General features: G+C 47.5%; 1 protein-coding gene across 4 annotated transcripts in view; it reads left to right on the plus strand.

Moving 5' to 3' along the window:
- Nucleotides 1-11,418: 11,418 nt before the first annotated feature.
- The window catches only part of LOC143981725 (uncharacterized), a 54,228-nt gene continuing 44,260 nt past the window's right edge, over nt 11,419-21,386 (plus strand). For 2 of the 4 annotated variants that reach the window (XM_077479771.1, XM_077479769.1), the window contains exon 1: nt 11,427-11,595. In XM_077479771.1, coding sequence (XP_077335897.1) covers nt 11,570-11,595 — 26 coding nt within the window. In that variant the 5' untranslated portion in view covers nt 11,427-11,569. Of the gene's footprint in view, nt 11,596-21,386 lie in introns of all 4 variants that reach the window. The other 2 variants (XM_077479773.1, XM_077479770.1) reach the window with 2 other exon arrangements.

Raw genomic sequence — 21,386 nt, forward strand, 5'->3', positions numbered from 1 at the left:
GAGTTGATCCAGTAGGATGCGATAGGACAGGGAGAGAGATCCTCGGGTCGGTCCCTCCCCTGAGCACATTTCCTCAAATGATGTTAGGGGTCTGCGGAACTCGCTACTGTTCGGCAGGGATTTCAAGAAGTGGGAGAGTTGGGCAAGCTTCCACTGTCCCAGGGCCGTGGATGCTAACTCCTCATACATAGTGGGGACCGCTGACCACGTTCCAAGGCCAAGAAAAGAAGAGGCCAGCACCAAGTCCTGGCCAAGATCGAGGCGGAACGATTTTTCCGTCATGCCTGGTTCAAAACATGGGTGTCCAATAATAGGAGTCATGGGCGACGGGTAACTGGGCACGCCCGTCAGCTTAAAATATCTGTCCAACTCGCGCAGCGTTGGCTCAATGAGAGGGTGCGCCCGTACTGTTCCCGACCAGCTCGGACCACTCCAGGGCAGACCTTCAAGTGGAAATGGCACGGATTCACGTTCCAATCAAACCCACAGCTTATCCCCCAGATGTCTGCACCAGTCGACTACTCTATTCATGTGTATCGCCGTACAATACCATGCCGGGTCTGGGAGGCCAATCCCACCCTTGTCTTTCGGTCTGAGTAGAAGTGCTCTGCTGAGTCTTGGAGGCTTGCCTTGCCATACGTAACGAATAAAGGCGGTGCGCATGGCTTTAAAAAATGATTGGGGGATTTTTATCGGTAAGGCTTGTAATAGGTACAAGAGTCTGGGCATTACATTCATTTTGAGCACATTACATCTCCCGAACCAGGAGGTCGCCAACTTTGACCACCTCTCTAGATCTACGGCAAAATTTTTTAGGAGCGGCTGAAAATTAAATTGAAAAATCAGATGTGGATCCAGGGGGATCTTGGTACCGAGATATTGTATAGCTTCAGCAGCCCAACGAAAGGGAAAGTTAGAGCTTAAACTTGTCTGGGCGGTGGTAGATAGGGAGACATTGAGTGCCTCCGATTTCTGTAAATTAATTTTAAAATTTGATAGTGAGCCATATCGTCTTACTTCCGCTAAAAGATTCGGCAAAGTAATGTGAGGCTCCGAGACATAAAACAAGAGGTCATCCGCAAAAGCTGCGACCTTGTGGTGGTACGAGGGTGTGTCCAATCCCTTGATGTCTACGTTCTGCCTGATATGATGCAGGAAGGGTTCAAGCGACAGGACAAATAAAAGGGGGGACAACGGACACCCCTGCCTCGTTCCATTGCCAATAGTAAAACGTGACGAGGCAAATCCATTGACCCTTACCACCGCCGTCGGAGACGAGTAAAGGGCCGAAACCCATGTAAGCATGGGGGGAGGTAGACCCAGACTTCGCAGGGTGGCTAGCAAAAAAGGCCAGCTCACCCTGTCGAACGCCTTTTCTGCGTCCACAGAGAGCAGCATAATCGGCAGTTTAAGGCGTCTAGCACGTTCAATAACATTGATTGTCCTGGTCGTGTTGTCGCGGGCCTCCCTATTGCGAACAAACCCTACCTGGTCCAGAGGTATCAGGCGCTGGAGAATGGGCGCCAACCGCTCCGCTAATATCTTAGTGAAGAGCTTGAGGTCGCAGTTTAATAAGGAGATGGGCCTATAGTTTGCGCAGAGAAGAGGATCCTTCCCCGGTTTGGGTATGACCGATATGCTGGCCTGTAACAGCTCTGGCGGGAAGGTCTGACCCTCCAGTAGAGCGTTAAAGGCTGACACAAATGGCGTGGATAACCGAGAGAGGAAGGCCTTATAGTAGGGGACCGTGAACCCATCCGGGCCTGGTGCCTTGCCCTTGGGTGAGTCTTTTAACGCAGCCGACAATTCCTCCGGGGAGATTGGCTGCGAGAGAAGCTCCATCTCTTCCTGTGTCAGCGACGGGAGGTTAGCCGAAGCAAGGTAGTCGTCAATGGCCGCCGTGTTGGCCTGGGGGGCTTCTCCTGAGTCCCGGGGGTGTAAGTTGTAAAGGCCTTCATAGAAAGATCGGAAGCTCTCTGCTATCTTCCTGGAATCATGAAGCTTAGTCCCCGAAGGGGAAGCTATGGTCGGGACGAAAGACGCATTGCGCTGGGTGCGCAGGGAGTTCGCTAGGGACCTACTGCATTTGTCTCCATATTCATAGTATGTCCTGCGGACCCACATAAGTCTGGTTCTAGCTTGAAAGAGAGAGAAGTCTCTGACTTGCTCTCTAAGATCTCTCACCTCCACCTCCAACGCAGCAGTCGGCTGAGATTTATGCCTTCGTTCACATGCATGAAGCTTGGCAATAAGCGTGGAGAGAGCCTCTGTTTTGGCCACTTTAAGTCTATGACCATGTTTAATAAGAATGCCCCTAATGTAGCATTTATGAGCAGCCCAAAGCATGAGGGGGTTGGAAACGGAATCCCGGTTATGCTCAAAGTAACTGTCTATTTCCTTAAGTAGGTCTGCATGGGTCTCAGGGTCTTTCAGGAGAGACTCGTTCAGTCTCCACCAGGACTGACCCCGGGACTCCTGTTGCAGCTTCAGCGTCAAGAAGATCGGAGCATGATCGGATAGGGCTATGTGGCCTATCTGAGCGTCTGTGACCGCCGGGATAACATTGTGGGCGACCAGGAACATATCTATACGCGAGTAAGAACCATGAGCGGAGGAAAAGAACGTATAGTCTCTATCCTGTGGGTGGAGCGTGCGCCACACATCAATCAGTCGATGAGAATGCAGCAAATCTCTTATGTGCGAACACGTTCTCGCAGATATCGCGGAAGTGCCCGACGAGGAGTCTCTGTGGGGGTCTAGGGTGAGGTTAAGGTCCCCCCCCACGATCAGAGTGCCCTCTGAAAATACAGCCAGAGCATCCAAGCAGGTTTCCAATGCCAGCAGCTGGTCCACATTTGGCATGTACAGATTTGCCAGAGTAAAGGTTTGCGAATGGAGGGTTCCCTTGACGAAGAGATATCTCCCCTCACTATCGGCTTGGACAGCTAACACGTGCCACGGCAGGTTTTTAGCAAGAAGAACACATACTCCTCTCGATTTGGAGGTAGGCGACGTACTGTGGTAAGCCAGGGGGAAGTGTTTACTATAAAGCCGGGGTATTTGGCCTGTCCTGAAATGGGTCTCCTGGAGGAAGGCTATTTGGGGCCTCAGCCGCCACAATTCTGCGAGACAGCTGGACCTTTTTTCAGGTACATTCAGCCCTTTCACATTCCAGGAAACCAGCTTCAGTGTCATGACGGCAACGGTACCCGGCCGAAGGGCCCCACCAGAGTCAGAAGTAGAAATAGAAGTCAAACACCAAGGAAGAAAAGAAGAAAGAGGAAAAGCAGTAGTTAGGGGGGAGGGGGAAGGAGAGGGTAGAAGGGGGGAGGATAGGTCGGGGAGATGCTAAGGCTCCTATCGGAGAGAACCTGCTGGTTAAGGCAGAAGGGCCTAGTGGGGGAAGAGGTAAGGCACTGCAGGGGGAGGAACTCGTCGGTGCAGTACCCCTCCAGTAGCCCGTGGTCCATGCAGCCCCAGTTGGGCATGCACGGAGCTTCTTTGGCATCTTAACTTCGACATCCAACACAGCATAGAACATCACCGCAGCTATGAACAGGCAGTCAACAACAGTAGAACAGTGCATAATCAGACCAACCTATTTAACTTTGCAACATAAATTCTAGATAACATTATCTATTAGCTAGTAGCAGGCAGTCAACAACAGTAGAACAGTGCATAATTCGATCAACATATTTAACTTTGCAACACAGAGCATGGATAGCAGTATACCACCCAGGCGACCGCCCCCCCCCCCCCCCCCAAAACTAAAAAAAAAAAAAAAAAAAAAAAAAAAGGGGGCGGAGGGAGGGGGGAGAACAAGGGGAGGGAGCAGGAACACCGTCCAGGAGTATCCGGGGGGCACCCCCAGGAGAAAAAAAAAAAAAGAGCTCCGAGATTCGGGCACTTAAAGATAAACAGTGGTTAGAATGTTAAACAGTACCGCCAGCATCCCAGGCCACCGTCCAGTAAGCGCCATGTCCATCATTGGTCCCGTAATGTCCCTCCCCTCCCCGCGTGGGGCCGCCGGGGGCAATGATCCGTTGCAAGGTGTAGAACACTAAGTTGGACGCTCCAGCCACCTAAATTTATAGAGAAAAAGCAACAAAAAAAAAAAAGAAAAAGGGGTGTAACACAGGTACAGTGGGTAAACTACTGTGCTCTTTCAGAGTTCACGATCTTGAGGGGCCTGCGATCGTTGACGTTGGGATCGACGGTGGCGTCTCCCTCTCTGCGGCCTATTTGAGGGGTTGCTCGTCGGGGCCATGGCTCCCAGAGGAACGACCGGAGCCAACCAGTCTGGGATCGGAACCGGGGGCAGGTCCAAAGCCTCCAGGAAGGACGGGACCTCAGAAGGGTGTCGTAGCGCCAGAGGTCTCCCATTTCTGCGCACTATGAGGTGGAACGGATGACCCCACTTGTATGGTATCCGCCGTTCAGTAAGGTGTGCCAAGAGGGGTCGCAGACAGCGTCTCATCTGGAGAGTCTTGCGGGAAATATCTGGCAGAAGGGTGACTTGGGCCCCGTCAAAATCAATGCTGCCTTTGCGCCATGCTGCTTGCAGGATATCCTCCCTAACCGAGTAATTGTGGAGACAGCATAAAACGTCACGTGGCCGGTTCTCTGTGGGGTTCCTGGGACCCAGGGTCCTGTGGACTCTATCAATGGCTATGACTGTGTCAGCAGCGCGGTCCAGACAGGCGTTAAATATAGCAGTAACTGTGGCTTTGAGGTCTGCTTGGCCCGTGGCTTCGGGCAAGTCTCTGATCCTGATGTTACGTCTGCGATTGCGATTCTCAAGGTCATCTACTAGAAGTTGCAACTGTGCGACTCTGTCGGCAAGGGTATCATGTGCGACTTTCAGGTCAGAAACATTAGTGGCCAGTGAGGTAACATCTGATGTCAAGGTGGTCACCCGCTCGTTCGTAGCCGACACATCACGTTTGACCCCTGCGATTTCCTGACGCAGGGTCGTCTCAATCCTGGCTGCCATACAACTAAAATCCTCCTTAGTGGGAAGGTTTTGCAGCAAAGTCAGTATGGTTGCGTCTCCTAACAATGCCTGAGGAGTGGGTAGTGGATTGGCCCCCTGTGTGGCTGAGGCAGAAGTAGCCTGGTCATGCAGTCTGGGGGTGAGGCTGCGGTCCGGGCTGTCCAGCGAGGCCATAGACAGAGAGCGGGGGAGGCATAGGGACAAGTCACTCGGTGGTGAGAACGGCGGCAGGTCGTGTCCCTGCACAGTCATCTGCTCACCTGCTCCCTGTGCTGCATGTCCCGGAGCGCCGGAGGCCGCGGGCGCCATCTTGGATGGGTCCGGCGTGGAGACTGGAGGCTGCAGCGGGACTAAATACCTGTCCATCGCCGCAGTGGAGGGCTCTGTTCAGCTGGCAGGGTTCCGCTGTCGTGCGGGGATGTCGGCGATGCCGAAATGTGCGGTCTTTGTGAGGTACCCGCTTGCGGAGGGGTCACGGACCGGGAGCTCCTGAGAAAAGCGTCCTCACTCCTGCATGCCTAGGCCACGCCCCCCTATTCTACATAGAGAGAAAATATTCGACATTATAGAGACAATAGCAAAAAAGGTCGAATGTGCCTAACCTAACTCTATTAGTCCAAGATTATTCGACATAGAGAGAAAAGATTCGATATGAAGATTCAACAAAGAAGTCGCCGCAAGTGGATATTTATGGTCAAATGGTCCGCCCATAGGCTATAGAAGAATTCTAATGTTGGTTGACTAGTAATAATAATTAATAAAAATAATTATCACTAGTGTCACATATTAGAATTCTACTATAGCTTGTAGGCAGAACATTCAGCCGGAAATGTACGATTGCGGCGTCTTAAGCCGCGTACACACGGGCGGACTGTCTGGCCAACTTAGTCCACGAAACACATTTCAGCGGACAGTCCGCTCGTGTGTGGGCTTCAGCGGACTTTTTCAGCGTGCAGTCTGGCGGACTAAGTATTTCGGAATTTCCGTAATACCGTCCGTCGGACTCGCATTTCGGCGTACAATCCGCCCGTGTGTATGCCAGTCCGCTGTACTTTTGAAATGAGCGGACTTTTCCCACCCGGAGAAAAGTCCGCTTATTTCCAGCGGGTATCCAGGTAGGCGGGGCCCGCGAAGGAGACGTCGCTGGCCCCGCCACCTGGTATGGACTTAAAGGGGAACCCCAACGCCGAAAAAAATCGGCGTGGGGGTCCCCCCCAAGTCCACAACAGACCCTTGTCCGAGCACGCTACCCGGCCGGCCAGGAAAGGGGGGCGAGCGAGCGCCCCCCCTCCTACACCGTACCAGGCCGCATGCCCTCAACATGGGGGGTGCCTTGGGGAAGGGGGGGCCGCACGGCCCCCCCACCCCAAAGCACATTGTCCCCATGTTGATGAGGACAAGGGCCTCTTCCCGACAACCCTGGCCGTTGGTTGTCGGGGTCTGCGGGCGGGGGGCTTATCGGAATCCGGGAGCCCCCTTTAATAAGGGGGCCCCCGGATACCGGCCCCCCACCCTATGTGAATGAGTATGGGGTACAATGTACTCCTACCCATTCACCTGTAAAATAAAAGTACCAAAAAAAAAACAACACACGAGATAAAATACTTTATTGCACAGCTCCGGGGGTCTTCCGTCTTCGGGGGTCTTCTCGCCGGACTCCTCCGCTATCTTCTTGTAGCTCTTTTGCTAGCGGAGGAGTCCGGCTTTCTTCCTCGCTGCCGGCCTCTTCTCCTGACTTCGGGGGTCTTGTCCCCCTCTTCGGTTCTTCTACCGGGCCACCGCGCCTTCCCATAGCTCTTTTACAGGCGGTGGCCCGGTCTTCTGTCGCCGCCGTCGCCGCCGCCTTCCGTTCTTCTTCTTCTTCTTCTTCTTCTCCAGGAGATGTTGCCTTGACGATCTCTCCGGCCGGAATGCCAGGGACGCACTGCGCGGCCACTTATATAGGGACAATGGGCGGTGTCACATGGCTTTATGTCACATGGGTTGGTGTCACATGGTGACCCCGCCCCCTTACGATGTCATAGTCCCCATGTGACATCAACCCATGTGACCAACCCATGTGACATAAAGCCATGTGACACTGCCCCATTGTCCCTATATAAGTGGCCGCGCAGTGCGTCCCTGGCATTCCGGCCGGAGAGATCGTCGAGGCAACATCTCCTGGAGAAGAAGAAGAATGGAAGGCGGCGGTGGCGGCGACGACGGCGACAGAAGACCGGGCCACCGCCTGTAAAAGAGCTATAAGAAGGCGCGGTGGCCCGGCAGAAGAACCGAAGAGGGGGACAAGACCCCCGAAGTCAGGAGAAGAGGCCGGCGGCGAGGAAGAAAGCCGGACTCCTCCGCTAGCAAAAGAGCTACAAGAAGATAGCGGAGGAGTCCGGCGAGAAGACCCCCGAAGACGGAAGACCCCCGGAGCTGTGCAATAAAGTATTTTATCTCGTGTGTTGTGTTTTTTTTGGTACTTTTATTTTACAGGTGAATGGGTACCCCCCCATGTTGAGGGCACGCGGCCTGGTACGGCTCAGGAGGGGGGGCGCTCGCTCGCCCCCCTTTCCTGGCCGGCCGGGTAGCGTGCTCGGACAAGGGTCTGTTGTGGACTTGGAGGGGACCCCCACGCCGATTTTTTCCGGCGTTGGGGTTCCCCTTTAAGTCCATACCAGGCGGCGGGGCCAGCGACGTCTCCTTCGTGGGCCCCGCCTACCTGGAGACGCGCTCGAAATGAGCGCACTTTCCTCCGCGTGTGTTGGCGAGTCCGTTCATTTCAAAAGTAGGGCGGATAGTATGGCAGACTTAGTACGCCGTATTAGTCCGCTCAAAAAGTGGTGTGTGTGGTCAAGTCCGTTCATTCAAAAGTATGACGGACTGTCCGTCGGATTGTCTGACGGACTAAGTTGGCCAGACAGTCCGCCCCGTGTGTACGCGGCTTTACAGTTTAGCTGCTCCGTCGAATCTTCTTAGAACATTCGACGGACACCATAAGCCTTCAATGACAAATTCAACCTTAATTATTTTGGATTTTCGGACGAATGCATTTTTTAACAATGTGTTAGGTATGTTACTATTTTTATTATTATCTTAGTATCTTATCTTATCAATGATTGTGTTTATTTTCTATCAACCCGGTTGATACCTAGGTATTTTTTTATCCTTGTTCTTCATGGAAGGGAATTACCATGACATTAACACGTAAATCAACTTCCACTCCTTCTTGGGACTTTTACGATATCAAAAGAATGTTGTTATGTCTTTTTGTTTGGAGATAAAAAGGTCATGTAATAAATTAGTATATCTGTTGCAGCTCAATATATTAACACATAATTCTACAATGCAAATAAAAAGTATCATATACACTTGCTTTACATATACTGCCACAGGAATCAAAGACCAACTTTTGTTTTATAAAGGAATTGTATTTACTATCTAACTTTTTTTTAGTGAGTGATATCTGGGGGCCCTTATTTTAAAGGGGTTTTTAGATTCCAACAAGTCAATCCCTGCAGAACACCCCCCCCCCCCCTCCCCACACATCCACCAAGCTGGGGATGTGGGGATAAGGTCTTGTCCTTGTCCTCATCTACAGTTGTGCTCATAAGTTTACATACCCTGGCAGAATTTATGATTTCTTGGCCATTTTTTGTAGAATATGAATGATAACACAAAAACTTTTTTCACTCATGGTTAGAGTCTGGCTAAAGCCATTTATTGTCAGTCAACTGTGTTTACTCTTTTTAAATCATAATCACAACAGAAACTACCCAAAATGCCCCTGATCAAAAGTTTTCACACCCTTGTGATTTTGGCCTGATAACATGCACACAAGTTGACACAAAGGGGTTTGAATGGTTATTAAAGGTAACCATCCTCCCCTGTGATCTCTTTACTTGTAATTAGTGTGTAAAAGGTCAATGAGTTTCTGGACTCCTGACAGACCCTTGCATCTTTCATCCAGTGCTGCACTCACGTTTCTGGATTCTGAGTCATGGGGAAAGAATCATCAAAGGATCTGCAGGAAAAGGTAGTTGAACTGTATAAAACAGGAAAGGGATATAAAAAGATTCCCAAGGAATTCAGAATGCCAATCAGCAGTTTTCAAATGCTAATCAAGAAGTGGAAAAGGAGTGGTTTTGTTTAAACCAAACCACGGTCAGGTAGACCAACTAAAATTGCATCCAAAACAATTTTCCTGGCTGAAAAGTAAAACCCAAAAATTGCTTCAGGTGAAATACAGGACTCTCTGAAAACATGTGGTGTGGCTGTTTCAAGATGCACAATAAGGAGGCAGTTGAAGAAAGATGGGCTGCATGGTCTCCAGAAGAAGAAGAAGAAGAAAGCCATTACTACACAAATGCCACAAAGTATCCTGCTTACAATACGTCAAACAGCACAGAGACAATCCTCAAACCCTCTGGCACAAAGTCATTTGAAGTGATGAGGCCAAAATTGAGCTTTTGGCCAGAACCATAAACGCTTCTTTTGGAGAGGAGTCAACAAGGCCTATGATGAAAGGTACACCATTCCTACTGTGAAACATGATGGTGGATCACTGATGTTTTGGGATGTGAGAGCTACAAAGGCACAGGAAATTTGGTCAAAATTGATGGCAAGGTGAATGCAGCATGTTATCATACTGGAGGAACATTTGCATTCATCAGCCAGGAAGCTGCTCATGGGACATACTTAGACATTCCAACATGGCAGTGATCCAAAACACAAGGCCAAGTCGACCTGTCATTGAATACAGCAGAATAAAGTGAAGGTTCTGGAGCGGCCATCTTAGTCTCCTGACCTCAATATCATTGAGCCACTCTGGGGAGATCTCAAACGTGCAGTTCATGCAAGACAGCCCAAGAATGTACAGGAACTGGAGGCTTTTAGCCAAGAGGAATGGGCAGCTTTAGCATCTGATAAGATAAAGAGCCTCATCCACAAATACCACAAAATACTTCAAGCTGTCATTGATGTTAAAGGGGACAATACACGGTATTAAGAACTGGGATATGTGAACTTTTGATCAGGGTCATTTGGGTAGTTTGTTGTCATGATTTAAAAAGAGTGAACACAGTTGATTGATAATAAATGGCTTCAGCTAAACACTAACCATGAGTGAAAGAAAAGTTTTTGTGTTTTTTGTATTCTCTGAAAAATGGCCAAGAACTCATAAATTCTTCCTGGGTATATAAACTTATGAGCAAAACTGTACATGTGAATAATGTTCCCGTCCCCTCCATGTTGAAGGCATGTTGCCTAGTATGGTTCAAGAGAGGCAATGCATAACCACAGCCCCTCTAGGGCCCCTGAAAAATCCATCCCAATCCTTTATCCAGGCATGCAACCTGGGTGGGCAGGAAAGTGGGGCAGAGAGCATGCAACCTCCATCACCAAAAAAACATACCAGGCTACATTCTCTAAAGCAGACTAAAACCTTGGGTCCCCCAAAAATCCATACCAAACCCTTATCCTTGATAAGGGTCTGGTAGGGATTTTGAGGGGGAACCCCACACAAAAAAGGCATGAGGTTCACCTCAAAATCCATACCAGACCCTTTAGATCAGGGATATGCAATTAGCGGACCTCCAGCTGTTGCAGAACTACAAGTCCCATGAGGCATAGCAAGACTCTGACAGCCACAAGCATGACACCCAGAGGCAGAGGCATGATGGTACTTGTGGTTTTGCAACAGCTGGAGGTCCGCTAATTGCTTATCCCTGCTTTAGATCCTTGATTTAGGCATGCTTTATATTAAGATCAATGACACATTGTCCCAGCTGACACTGTAAGCTTTTCAGATCACCACAGAGAGACCACTGCTTCTTCACAGGGAGCAAGAGTGCTTCTCTACAGCATGCTGGCAGGGGATAGGCTTTTCTACTCAGGTTGTGGATGCTTTTTGAAGGAAACAAGCTATACATCCCATGATTGACCGCCTCGGATGTGCATGTTTTCCTATGAGACTGTATAATTGGGAGCGTGTCCATTCTCTCCACTCAGGTCTAAGATTACACTCAGCTCCCTCTTGTATGCTCTGCCTTCCGGAGGTGAAAAAAGTGGTGTCAGTTCTGTTCTTTGAATAGCTGTAGATAAGAAAGGTCCGAAGATGAACATGTACAACTTATATAGGGGGATTTTTTTTAAATCTCTGTGTTTCTGAGGCCAGTCACTTCACTAGGTATATGTAAGGGTTTACAACTACGTTAATATTAAGATTTCATGTAGCACAAGTAGTAGTTTACAATACAGAAGCAAATTCTCCAGGTTCCAGGTTGGGGAAAAATTAAAGAAAATTAAAGAAAAATTAAAGATTAAACATTCGCTCGGCAATGTTTTTTTTTTTTTTTTTTCACTGGTTAGCCTCAAAATTAAAATCTAAATAGAACCAAGTTCTAGTTTCATTTATGCGTAATTTTCACAAGTTGCACAGGAAGTGGTAATACGGCTTCCTGCTTTTTATGGGTTGAAGACTGACAAGGCAATTTCGATGTTACAAGTGGAGGCCACACAAAATATAGAACGGTGCCGTAGTCGCAGAGTGCGTCCATTAACTACGGATGTGAAAGAGGCTCAGGTGGCAAGTGAAAAATGGGGAACTGCGCCAGGAAATCCAGGTAAGGGAACCAACCGCGTGGTTTTCACTTTTTAAGGAAGTAAGAGGAATGAGCAGCAGTTTGCTTATTCGCTGATTGCAGACCACCAGAAGGTGAAGACATTTTGTCCGGTGTAGGTGGAAAGGGAAACAAATGCTTTCTAGTAAAAAAAAAAGAAAGAAGATCTTGTAAGAAAGGGGTTAAACCTTTTAAATTGATAACACGGGTTGGAGACTGATGGAGCAAAAAGGGGCAAGAGATGGTGCAACAGGACACGCCTAGGGTAATAAGGGTGAACTGTCTAAGATGAAGGAGATGTCTATAGTGACTGATATGCAAAGGGTCCAACTGTCAGGAAAAATACCTTCTCATCCTGAAGAGTTTGAGACCTTGTAAGGCTCCATTCACACTAATGCGGTTTTTAATGTATTTTGCAGAAATGCAGGGACATTTTTTAACATGGGTTCCTATGGAACACGTTCACATCAATGCATTTTGTGCCTCTGTTTTTGGAAAGGGTCGTGGACATTTCCCCCCACAAAATGCAGTATTTTTGGGAGACTTCAGATGTGTTTTTGCTAAATTTAGCTGGGCTTGGATGTTTTTCTTCCCGAGAAAAAGGTTTCCGCCTTGCCACTCTACCCCATAGTCCAGACATATGAAGAATATGGGAGATTGTTTTGGGAGGACCAGGGCCGGATTAACATAGGGGCTTTTGGAGCTGCAGCTCCAGGCCCCTTTCTCAAGATAGGCCCATTTGCCCCAAAAAAAAAAAAAAAAAAAAAAAAAGATCGACTTCGAGGATTGTAGCTCGGCGATCAGGAGTCACAGAGACCCCGAATTTGGGGGGTAGGTAGCTAAATACCCACTCCAACACTGGTTTAACCACTACAGATCCGCGCTATTGCCAAATGACGGCATCAGCGCGGACCTACATTTCCGGGACTACGTCTATTGACGTCGTCCCGGATACGAGCGGCCTGCGTGCCCCCTGAGGGGCGCGCGCGGCGCGCTCTGTGATCGGCGAGTCCGTGAGACTCGCCTGATCACCGATCCGTGCAAGGGGTCGATCCCGACCCCTTATCACGTGATCAGCTGTCAGCCAATGACAGCTGATCATGTGATAGAACGGAGCCGGTAACCGGCTATTATTCCTCCTCGCGCTGACAGCGCGAGGAGAAAAAAAAAAAGCCGATCACCGGCGGCCGTGATCGGGACATCAGTCCCGATCACGGCCATCAATACAAGGGACCACCTGCCACCTGCCAGTGCCCACCTGCCTCCCGCAGTGCCATCCTGAAGTAAAATAAAACGCAAAAGTAAGTGCCCCCCGTCAGTGCCCCCCGTCAGTGCCCATAGTGCCCACAGTGCCACCCACAGTGCCACCCCACAGTGCCACCCACAGTGCCACCCACAGTGCCACCCAATCTGCCTCAAAGGTGCTGCACCCCAGTGCCGCCCATCAGTGCCCAGCAGTGCCGCCCATCAGTGCCCAGCAGTGCCGCCCATCAGTGCCCAGCAGTGCCACCTATCAGAGCCACCTATCAGTGCCACCTATCAGTGCCCATCAGTCCCATCTATCTGTGGTACCTATCAGTGCCCATCCGTGCCACCCATCCGTGCCACCCATCTGTGCCACTCATCCGTGCCATCTTATGTGCCCATCTTTGCCCATCAGTGCCGCCTTATCTGTGCCCATCGGTGCCACCTTATCTGTGCCTATTAGTGCCGCCTTAACTATGCCTATCAGTGCCCACCAGTGCAGCCCATCAGTGCCCACCAATGCAGCCCATCAGTGCCCACCAATGCAGCCCATCAGTGCCCACCAATGCAGCCATCAGTGCCGCCTAATCAGCGCACTTCAATGAAGGAGAAAAATGACCCGTTTGCAAAATTTTATAACAAACTATTAAAACATGATTTTTTTTTTTTTTTTTGCATCTTTTTTTGTTTGTTTAGCAAAAAATAAAACTCCGAGCTGTAACTAAATACCACCAAAAGAAAGCTCTATTTGTGGGAAAAAAATGATAAAAATTTCATTTGGGTACAGTGTTGTATGCCCGCGCAATTGTCATTCAAAGTGCATCAGCGCTGAAAGCTGAAAATTGGTCTGGGACTGAGGGGGGTTTAAGTGCCCAGTAAGCAAGTGGTTAAATATGGGGCTGCTATCATCTATGGTTCCGAAGATACGGGGCTCCTTGCGCTGCCTGTCAGAAGCTACATACAGAGCGGCAGTATAAATACAAGCTGCAACACTCTGCAGCAGACTGAGAGGAGGAACTCACAGAGCTTATAATAATTATTTGTATATTACTTATGATAATTAACCCCTTGCCACCCGGGCCCATTCTGAGACTTCTCTCCTACATGTAAAAATCATCATTTTTTTATGCTAGAAAATTACTCAGAACCCTCAAGCATTATATATTGTTTTAGCCGACACTATGGAATAAAATGGTGGTATTTGCAACTTTTTATGTTACACGATATTTGCGCAGCAATTTTCAAACTTTTTTTGGAAAGAAACGGTTTCATTCATAAAAAAAACACTAAAGTTAGCACAATTTTTTGTTGTGTACTAAGTGATGCTTTACATTTTTTTACAGGTTACATGTTTAGAGTTACAGAGGAGGTCTAGTGCTAGAATTATTGCTCTCGCTCTAACGATCGTGGCGTATGTAACCTGTGTGTATCTGGCTCTGATACTAACCAGTGCCTACCCAGGGACTGACTAGTATCTCTCCCCAGCCTGTCCCCACACACCCTCTCACCTGCTGACCTGTGAATGGGGCGATCACTCCCGCAGTGTTATTGTGTTCTGCCAGTGAATACAATGATTAGTTTTGGGGAAAACCTGACAGGCTGGTTGTACTCAAGTCGGTTAATAGGTTGACTTGTATAAAACCAGCTAGCCCATACATAGATCGACTATGGCTGGTCTCTGCTTAATTGGTGTAATTTCAATCCATGTATGGCCCACTTAACCACTACATAGCCCCTAAACATCCTTCCACAAACCTTTACATTTTTCCTTCTCAGATTACTTTATCATCCTCTCCTATACAAGTGCCCACTGTCATACTCTCAACACTTCTCTCCTATATATAGTGCCCACTGTCATACCCTCCACACTCCTCTCCTATACATAGTCTGTCATATATATATATATACACTGCCATACCTCCAACCCTTCTCTCCTATACATAACGCCTGCTGTCATACCCTCCACACTCCTCTCCTGTACATACTACTCACTGTCATACCCTCCACACTCCTCTCCTATACATAGTACCCACTGTCATACCTCCAACACTTCTCTCCTATACATAGTGCCCACTGTCATACCCTCCAAACTCCTCTCCTATACATAGTGCCCACTGTCATACCTCCAACACTCCTCTCCTGTACATACTACTCACTGTCATACCCTCCACACTCCTCTCCTATACATAGTGCCCAATGTCATACCCTCTACACTCCTCTGCTGTGCATACTGCCCACTGTCATACCCCTCGCACTCCTCTCCTGTACATAGTGCCTTCTGCCATACCCTCCACACTCCTCTCCTGTACATAGTGCCCACTGTTAGACCCTCCACATTCCTCTCCCTCACCTGCACATACTTTCCACTTTTATACCATCCATACTCCTCCCCTATGCCTCTTACCCACAAAAACTGTTCTTTAAAATTATACTGAATATCCTCAATGTTACCAGCTCTAGAATGGGCACTTTTGTCAGTTCAACTAAAGGAAATCTCACAGTCCTCATATTTGTTCTGTCCCATTATTAGTATTTATTTATTTTGGAATTACTATTGTGATATATAGAGGAACACGGGGGATGTCAGCTACTCTAAATATAGCACCTGTAGAAAAAAGTGTCCCTGAAATTATTTTTCAAATGTTGACAACTATGCACTTAGGCACTGCCCAAGGGCCACAGGGTAAGTAGGGGCCCCATGAGAGGCTCCTGTGATATTAAAGCAGTAGTAAACTTTTCTAAAATTACTACTTTTTAGAGGCCCTGGGGTAGGTTATGCCATGATGTACAAGTATGCCCAGCATATTAGCACATTAGGGCACACTTAAATTGTCAGATTGAGCCCTCCAGTGCTGTGCTGTGATCAATCCGGCGGCACTTCCATCATCACCCGGTCTTCCTTCTGGGTTCTGTGCCTTCGGTCACTTGCCTTGGCCAGGCTGCGTTGATGTCATTCCCACACATGCTCATGTGCATCCTCCTTCTCTCATCCCCCCCCTTTCTCTCTCATCCTCCCTTTCCCCTCACACCTCTTTCATCCCCTTTCTCTCTCTCTGTCTTTCTCTCGCTCTCTCTTCCTCCCTCTCTCTCTTTAATTGAATTTGTTATAACAAAAAATAGTTAGCATTTTTATTTATTTATTGTTTATAAAAGGCCCCACCAAAATCCTCAGCACCAGGCCCATGATGTTCTTAATCTGGCACTGGGGAGGACGTCCAGTTCTTGGTAATGTCACTGTTGTGCCATATTTTCTCCACTTGATGATGATGGTCTTCACTGTGTTCCATGGTATATCTAATGCCTTGGAAATTCTTTTGTAACCTTCTCCTGACTGATACCTTTTAACAATGAGATCCTTCTGATGCTTTGGAAGCTCTCTTCAGACCATGACTTTTGCTGTAGAATGCAACTAAGAACAAGTCAGAAAAGACCTACTAGAACAGTTGAACTTTATTTGGGGTTAATCAGAGGCACTTTTAGGCTGGGTTCACACCAATGCGAATTGGATGTGGGTTTTGTTGCATCCAATTCGCATTGCAGAAGAATGTTATGGGCTCTCTATGGAGCCGGTTCACATGCCTCCAGGGCGGCTGCAGAGCACACTGCACAGAAACACTATCTTTAGCGCCGTTTCAGGGCCAAATTCAGGCAAAGATTTAGCCACGATTCCTCCCTGAACCAGCGAATGGAGACGCACAGTGCGATCCGCAGCCGGTTCCAGTGTGAACTGAACCTAAATGATGGCAGGTGTTAAATGACTCCTATTTAACATGAGTTTGGATGTGATTGCTTAATTCTGAATCCAGCTACATCCCCAGTTATAAGATTATCGGACCACAAAAGTCGCTTTCAGACAGATCGTTTGATAATCTGATCATTAGTACGCAGCTTTCGACAGCCGATCACGACAGTCCTTCCAACCAAATCCGAAGGGATAAACAGGTAAACTTTGGTCGGATGACAGCCCATATTACGACAATCGTGTAATCAGTACAGTATGCGTCAGATAAAAGTCGTTCGACAAACACCACACATGATCGGAAACACTAAAATAAACCAGAAGGACACAGGGGTCACACGTATTTGACATCATTTAAAATACGTAGCTACGCACACTGGAAGATTTTTCCAGAATCTTACGACAAAAATCTTTACACGCATTTTGCATTGTTGTATTTCGATCTTAGTTGTATGCAACAAAATGTGAACGATCTGTCTTACGATAATCGGAATGTGTGTATGGGGCATTAAGCTGGATTCACACCAATGCATTTTTAGTGCTTTTTGCATTTTGCAGATTTGCACTACAGAACGTGTTCCATAGGAAACCATGTTGAATGGACTGCAGTGCAAATCTGCAAAATGCAAAAAGCACAAAAAATGCATAGGTGTGAATCCAGCCTTAAACCCCCCTCCTGCCCAGACCAATTTTCAGCTTTCAGCGCTGATGCACTTTTAATGACAATTGCGCGGTCACACAACACAATACCCAAATTAAATTTTTATAATTTTTTTCCCCACAAATAGAGATTTCTTTTGGTAGTATTTAATTACAGCTGGGGTTTTTATTTTTTGCTAAACAAAAAAGATGGAAAATTTTGAAAAAAAAAATTGTGTTTCATCGTTTGTTATAAAAATTAGCAAACAGGTAATTTTTCTCCTTCATTGATATGCGCTGATGAGGCGGCACTGATAAGCTGTACTGGTGGGCACTGAGGGGCTGCACTGGTGGGCACTGACAGACACAGTTAAGGCAGCACAGATGGGGACAGATAAGGAGGTACTGAGGGGCACAGATAAGGCAGCACTGATAGGGACAGATAAGGCGGTACTGATGGGGACAGTTAAGGCGGTACTGATGGGGACAGTTAAGGCGGTACTGATAGGTGACACTGATGTGCAGCACTGTTGTTGAGGCACTGATCGTGAGCACTGATAGTTGGCACTGTGGGCACCGATAGGTGGCACTGTTGCCTACTGCTAGGTGGCACTAGCAGGGGGCACAGGTGGGCTCTGAGGATCTGGCGACAGCTCGCCGTGATCATGACTGATGTCCCTCTCACAGCCACCAGTGATCGCTTTTTTTTTTCTCCTCATGCTGTCAGCGCAAGGAGAAAAAATAACCAATTACTGGCTCTGTTGACATCACATGATCAGCTCTCATTGGCTGACCCCTTACTCCGATCAGTGAGTCTCAGACTCGCTGATCACAGAGCGCACCGCGCACGCTCCTCAGAGGGCGCACAGGCCGCTCACGCACGGGAGGACGTCAATAGACATCCTCCCGGCAAAGCAGGTCCGCACTGTAGCCGTCATTCAGCTATAGCACGGATCTGAATAGTTAAAGGTGGAAAAAGTTCTGAAATTATTTATCTTTGTCTCATTTTTTTTAAATCACAGAAATTTGACATTTTAACAGGGGTGTGTAGACTTTGCACTGTATATATAGTGTAAAAAAAAAATTGCGGGGAAAAGAAGCAGCAAACACCGCAAAAAGCACTGCAGAAATGCTCAAAAGCAACATGCATAGATGTGAATCGAGCTCAAGAGGAGCAGGCAGGGGCGGACTGACCATTGGGCTATTCGGGCACTGCCCGAGGGCCCCATGCCACTAGGGGGCCCCATCAGGGTTGCCAGCCTCAGTAAAACCAGGGACAGTATGTAAAAATTTGTGTTTTTCTTTTTTACATCTGACTCTAAAATGTCCCTTACTGACATCCTTTTGGTCTAAAAATTCTGAGATTATAGCTGCCCCACCTCTCCAGTACCTTCCCAGCCAATAGAAACATGTCTGTGTATAATGTGTGATTGTATACTGTGTGTGTGTGTTTGTGTCTACTGTGTGGCCCCATAATCTCTGATTGCCTGGGGGCCCCATAAGCTCCTATTGCCCCGGGGGCCCCATGAGTTGTTAGTCCACCCCTGGGAGCAGGTACGTGTTGGCATTTCCTTGGTGAATTGGTCAGCATCAGATATAAACATAAGAATGTATTATGGGCTCGTTCACACCATGAGCATGAAAACTCAAGGGAAAACCTCGCAGATTTCACTTGCAGAGACATCAGTTTCCATGAACTTTTTGCATGTTGACAGTGTTCATGCACGTCAGTTATATGCTCTGTTCACATCAATGTTGATTTTATGTCAGTTTTTTTTTTCGTGCAGAAAACTCCATACATGTTGCAGATTCCTGTGCAAAAAAAACTGCACGTTGTGGTGTGAACAGGGCACATAGAGAACCATTGTTTTCTTTCAGCCCTTGCAGAACACGTGCAGAAAAACTTATGTCTCTGCACCATGGTGTGAACGAGGCCTTAGTCATGTAACTGTCCTTTTTAAATATCTCATTGGTTGGAAATACCTGTAAGGCCTGATTCACACCGATGCATTTTTAGTATTTTTTGCATTTTGCAGATTTGCACTACAGAAAGTGTTCCATAGGAAACCATGTTGAATGGACTGTAGTGCAAATCTGCAAAATGCAAAAAGCACTAAAACTGCATAGGTGTGAATCCAGCCTTACTGTCCTTTTTTAACCGCTTCAGCCCCGGAAGATTTTACCCCCTCCCTGACCAGAGCACTTTTTGGGATTCGGCACTGCGACGCTTTAACTGACAAATGCGTGGCTGTGCGATGTTACACCAAAACAAAATTGACGTCTTTTTCCCCCTTTTTTGGTGGTATTTGATCACTCCTGTGGTTTTTATTTTTTAAACATAAAAAAGAGCAACAATTTTGAAAAAAAATGCAATATTTTTTACTTTTTGCTATAATAATTATCCCCAAAAAATATATAAAAAAACAAATGTTTTCCTCAGTTTAGGCTGATATATATTCTTCTACATATGTTTGGTAAAAAAAAAAAAAAATCGCAATATGCGTATATTGATTGGTTTGTGCAAAAGTTATGGCATCTACAAAATAAGGGATAGTTTTATGGCATTTTTATTATTAATTTTTTTGTTTATTAGTGATGGCGGTGATCTGCGATTTTTATCGTGACTGTGACATTATGGCGGACACATCGGACACTTCTGATACCATTTTGGGACCATTGTCATTGATACAGCAATCAGTGCTATAAATATGCACTGATTACTGTGTAAATGACACTGGCGGGGAAGGGGTTAACACTAGTTGGCAATCAAGGGGTTAAGTGTGTCCTAGGGAGTGATTCTAACTGTGGGGGGGGGGGGGGTGAGCTACCACTGACATGACAGTGATCACTGCTCCCTGTCCTGTCACAAGGCAGAATAGGGAAATGCGTTGTTTATATAGGCATCTCCCCCGTTCTGTGGCTCTGTGACACTGGCAGACATTGAGTCTGCGGGACCGGCGGGCACGGTCATGCTGTACGCAGCAGGCGCGCCCACTAGCCCCGTCAATTAAAGGGGATGTACAGGTTCGCCCATTTGCCCACCGCTGCCATTGTGTCGACATATATCGGCGTGCAGCGGTTGGAAACTGGTTAAATGTTCCTTCTCATGGTGTTTTAGCCTTGTTAACTGAGCCTATAGTGTACTGATGGGAGGCACTGTTGGGCACTGATAGGTGACATTGATGGGCACTGATAGGCAGGACTGAGGGGAGGCACTGATGGGCGGAATTGATGGGCAGGTTTACGGAAAGGCAGCAGTGACTGGCATCGAGAATGGGCACTGATTGGTGGCTTTGGGGGGCTTTACTGTAATCAGCACACTGATGATCAGTGTCCTGATTACATGTCTTGGGGTTCCCTGCAAGGAGATGCCACTGATCGGATCTCCTCACCACACTCTGTCAATGTGAGGAGATGAGAGCCGATCACCGGCACTTCCGCATTTACATGTGATTGGAACACAAAATGCAAATCGCGGTAAAAATACACTACATGCTTTTCTCCATTGAAGTCTATTGAACCAAAAAAGTATAGTTTTCCTTTTTTTTAAAAGTCCGTAAACCCTCTCCAAAATTGCAGAGGCACAAAAATGCATTGATGTGAACTTGTCCCATAGGAACCCATGTTTAAAATAAAGTGATGTGTTTCAGCAAAAAGCATGAAAAAACGCATTGGTGTGAACTGTGAACCCTTGTTGTGGAAATCGATCGACCCCGGTTAAGAAAGGTTAAGTATTACAACACTTTGGATTCGATCCATGCCTTTCTTCCTCATAGATGACAAACTTCCTGGTTTTTGTTTGTAATGCAAAAAAAAAAAGTGCAGACTAAAATAGAGCAAATATATTTCCTCCTTTTACATTCGTTTCTGAGCAATCAGCAGTGGAAAATCAATTTTTATACACAGTAGACTGAAACGCATTGTTAGAACGTGTCTATACAGTTAGGGAGGAATCGGTGGTGCGGGGAGAGTCTTTGGACTAAGCATACTCGGAGTGAAGGGTAACAAGGATTCTAGGAAATGTATCCTAACATTGAGGCCCCCCCCCCCCCCCCCCCGGTGCACCATTACATCACCTCCAAGGAAAGGAACCTAGGGGTCAACCTACACAAAACAAGCTCAATGTCAACATTGTCAGATTGCATTATTATTGTGACCAGATGCCCTGCAT

The sequence above is a fragment of the Lithobates pipiens genome, unplaced genomic scaffold (assembly GCF_037356315.1).
Source record: "Lithobates pipiens isolate NorthernLeopardFrog02 unplaced genomic scaffold, aLitPip1_a1.2 Scaffold_16, whole genome shotgun sequence".
Taxonomy (NCBI): Eukaryota; Metazoa; Chordata; class Amphibia; order Anura; family Ranidae; genus Lithobates; species Lithobates pipiens.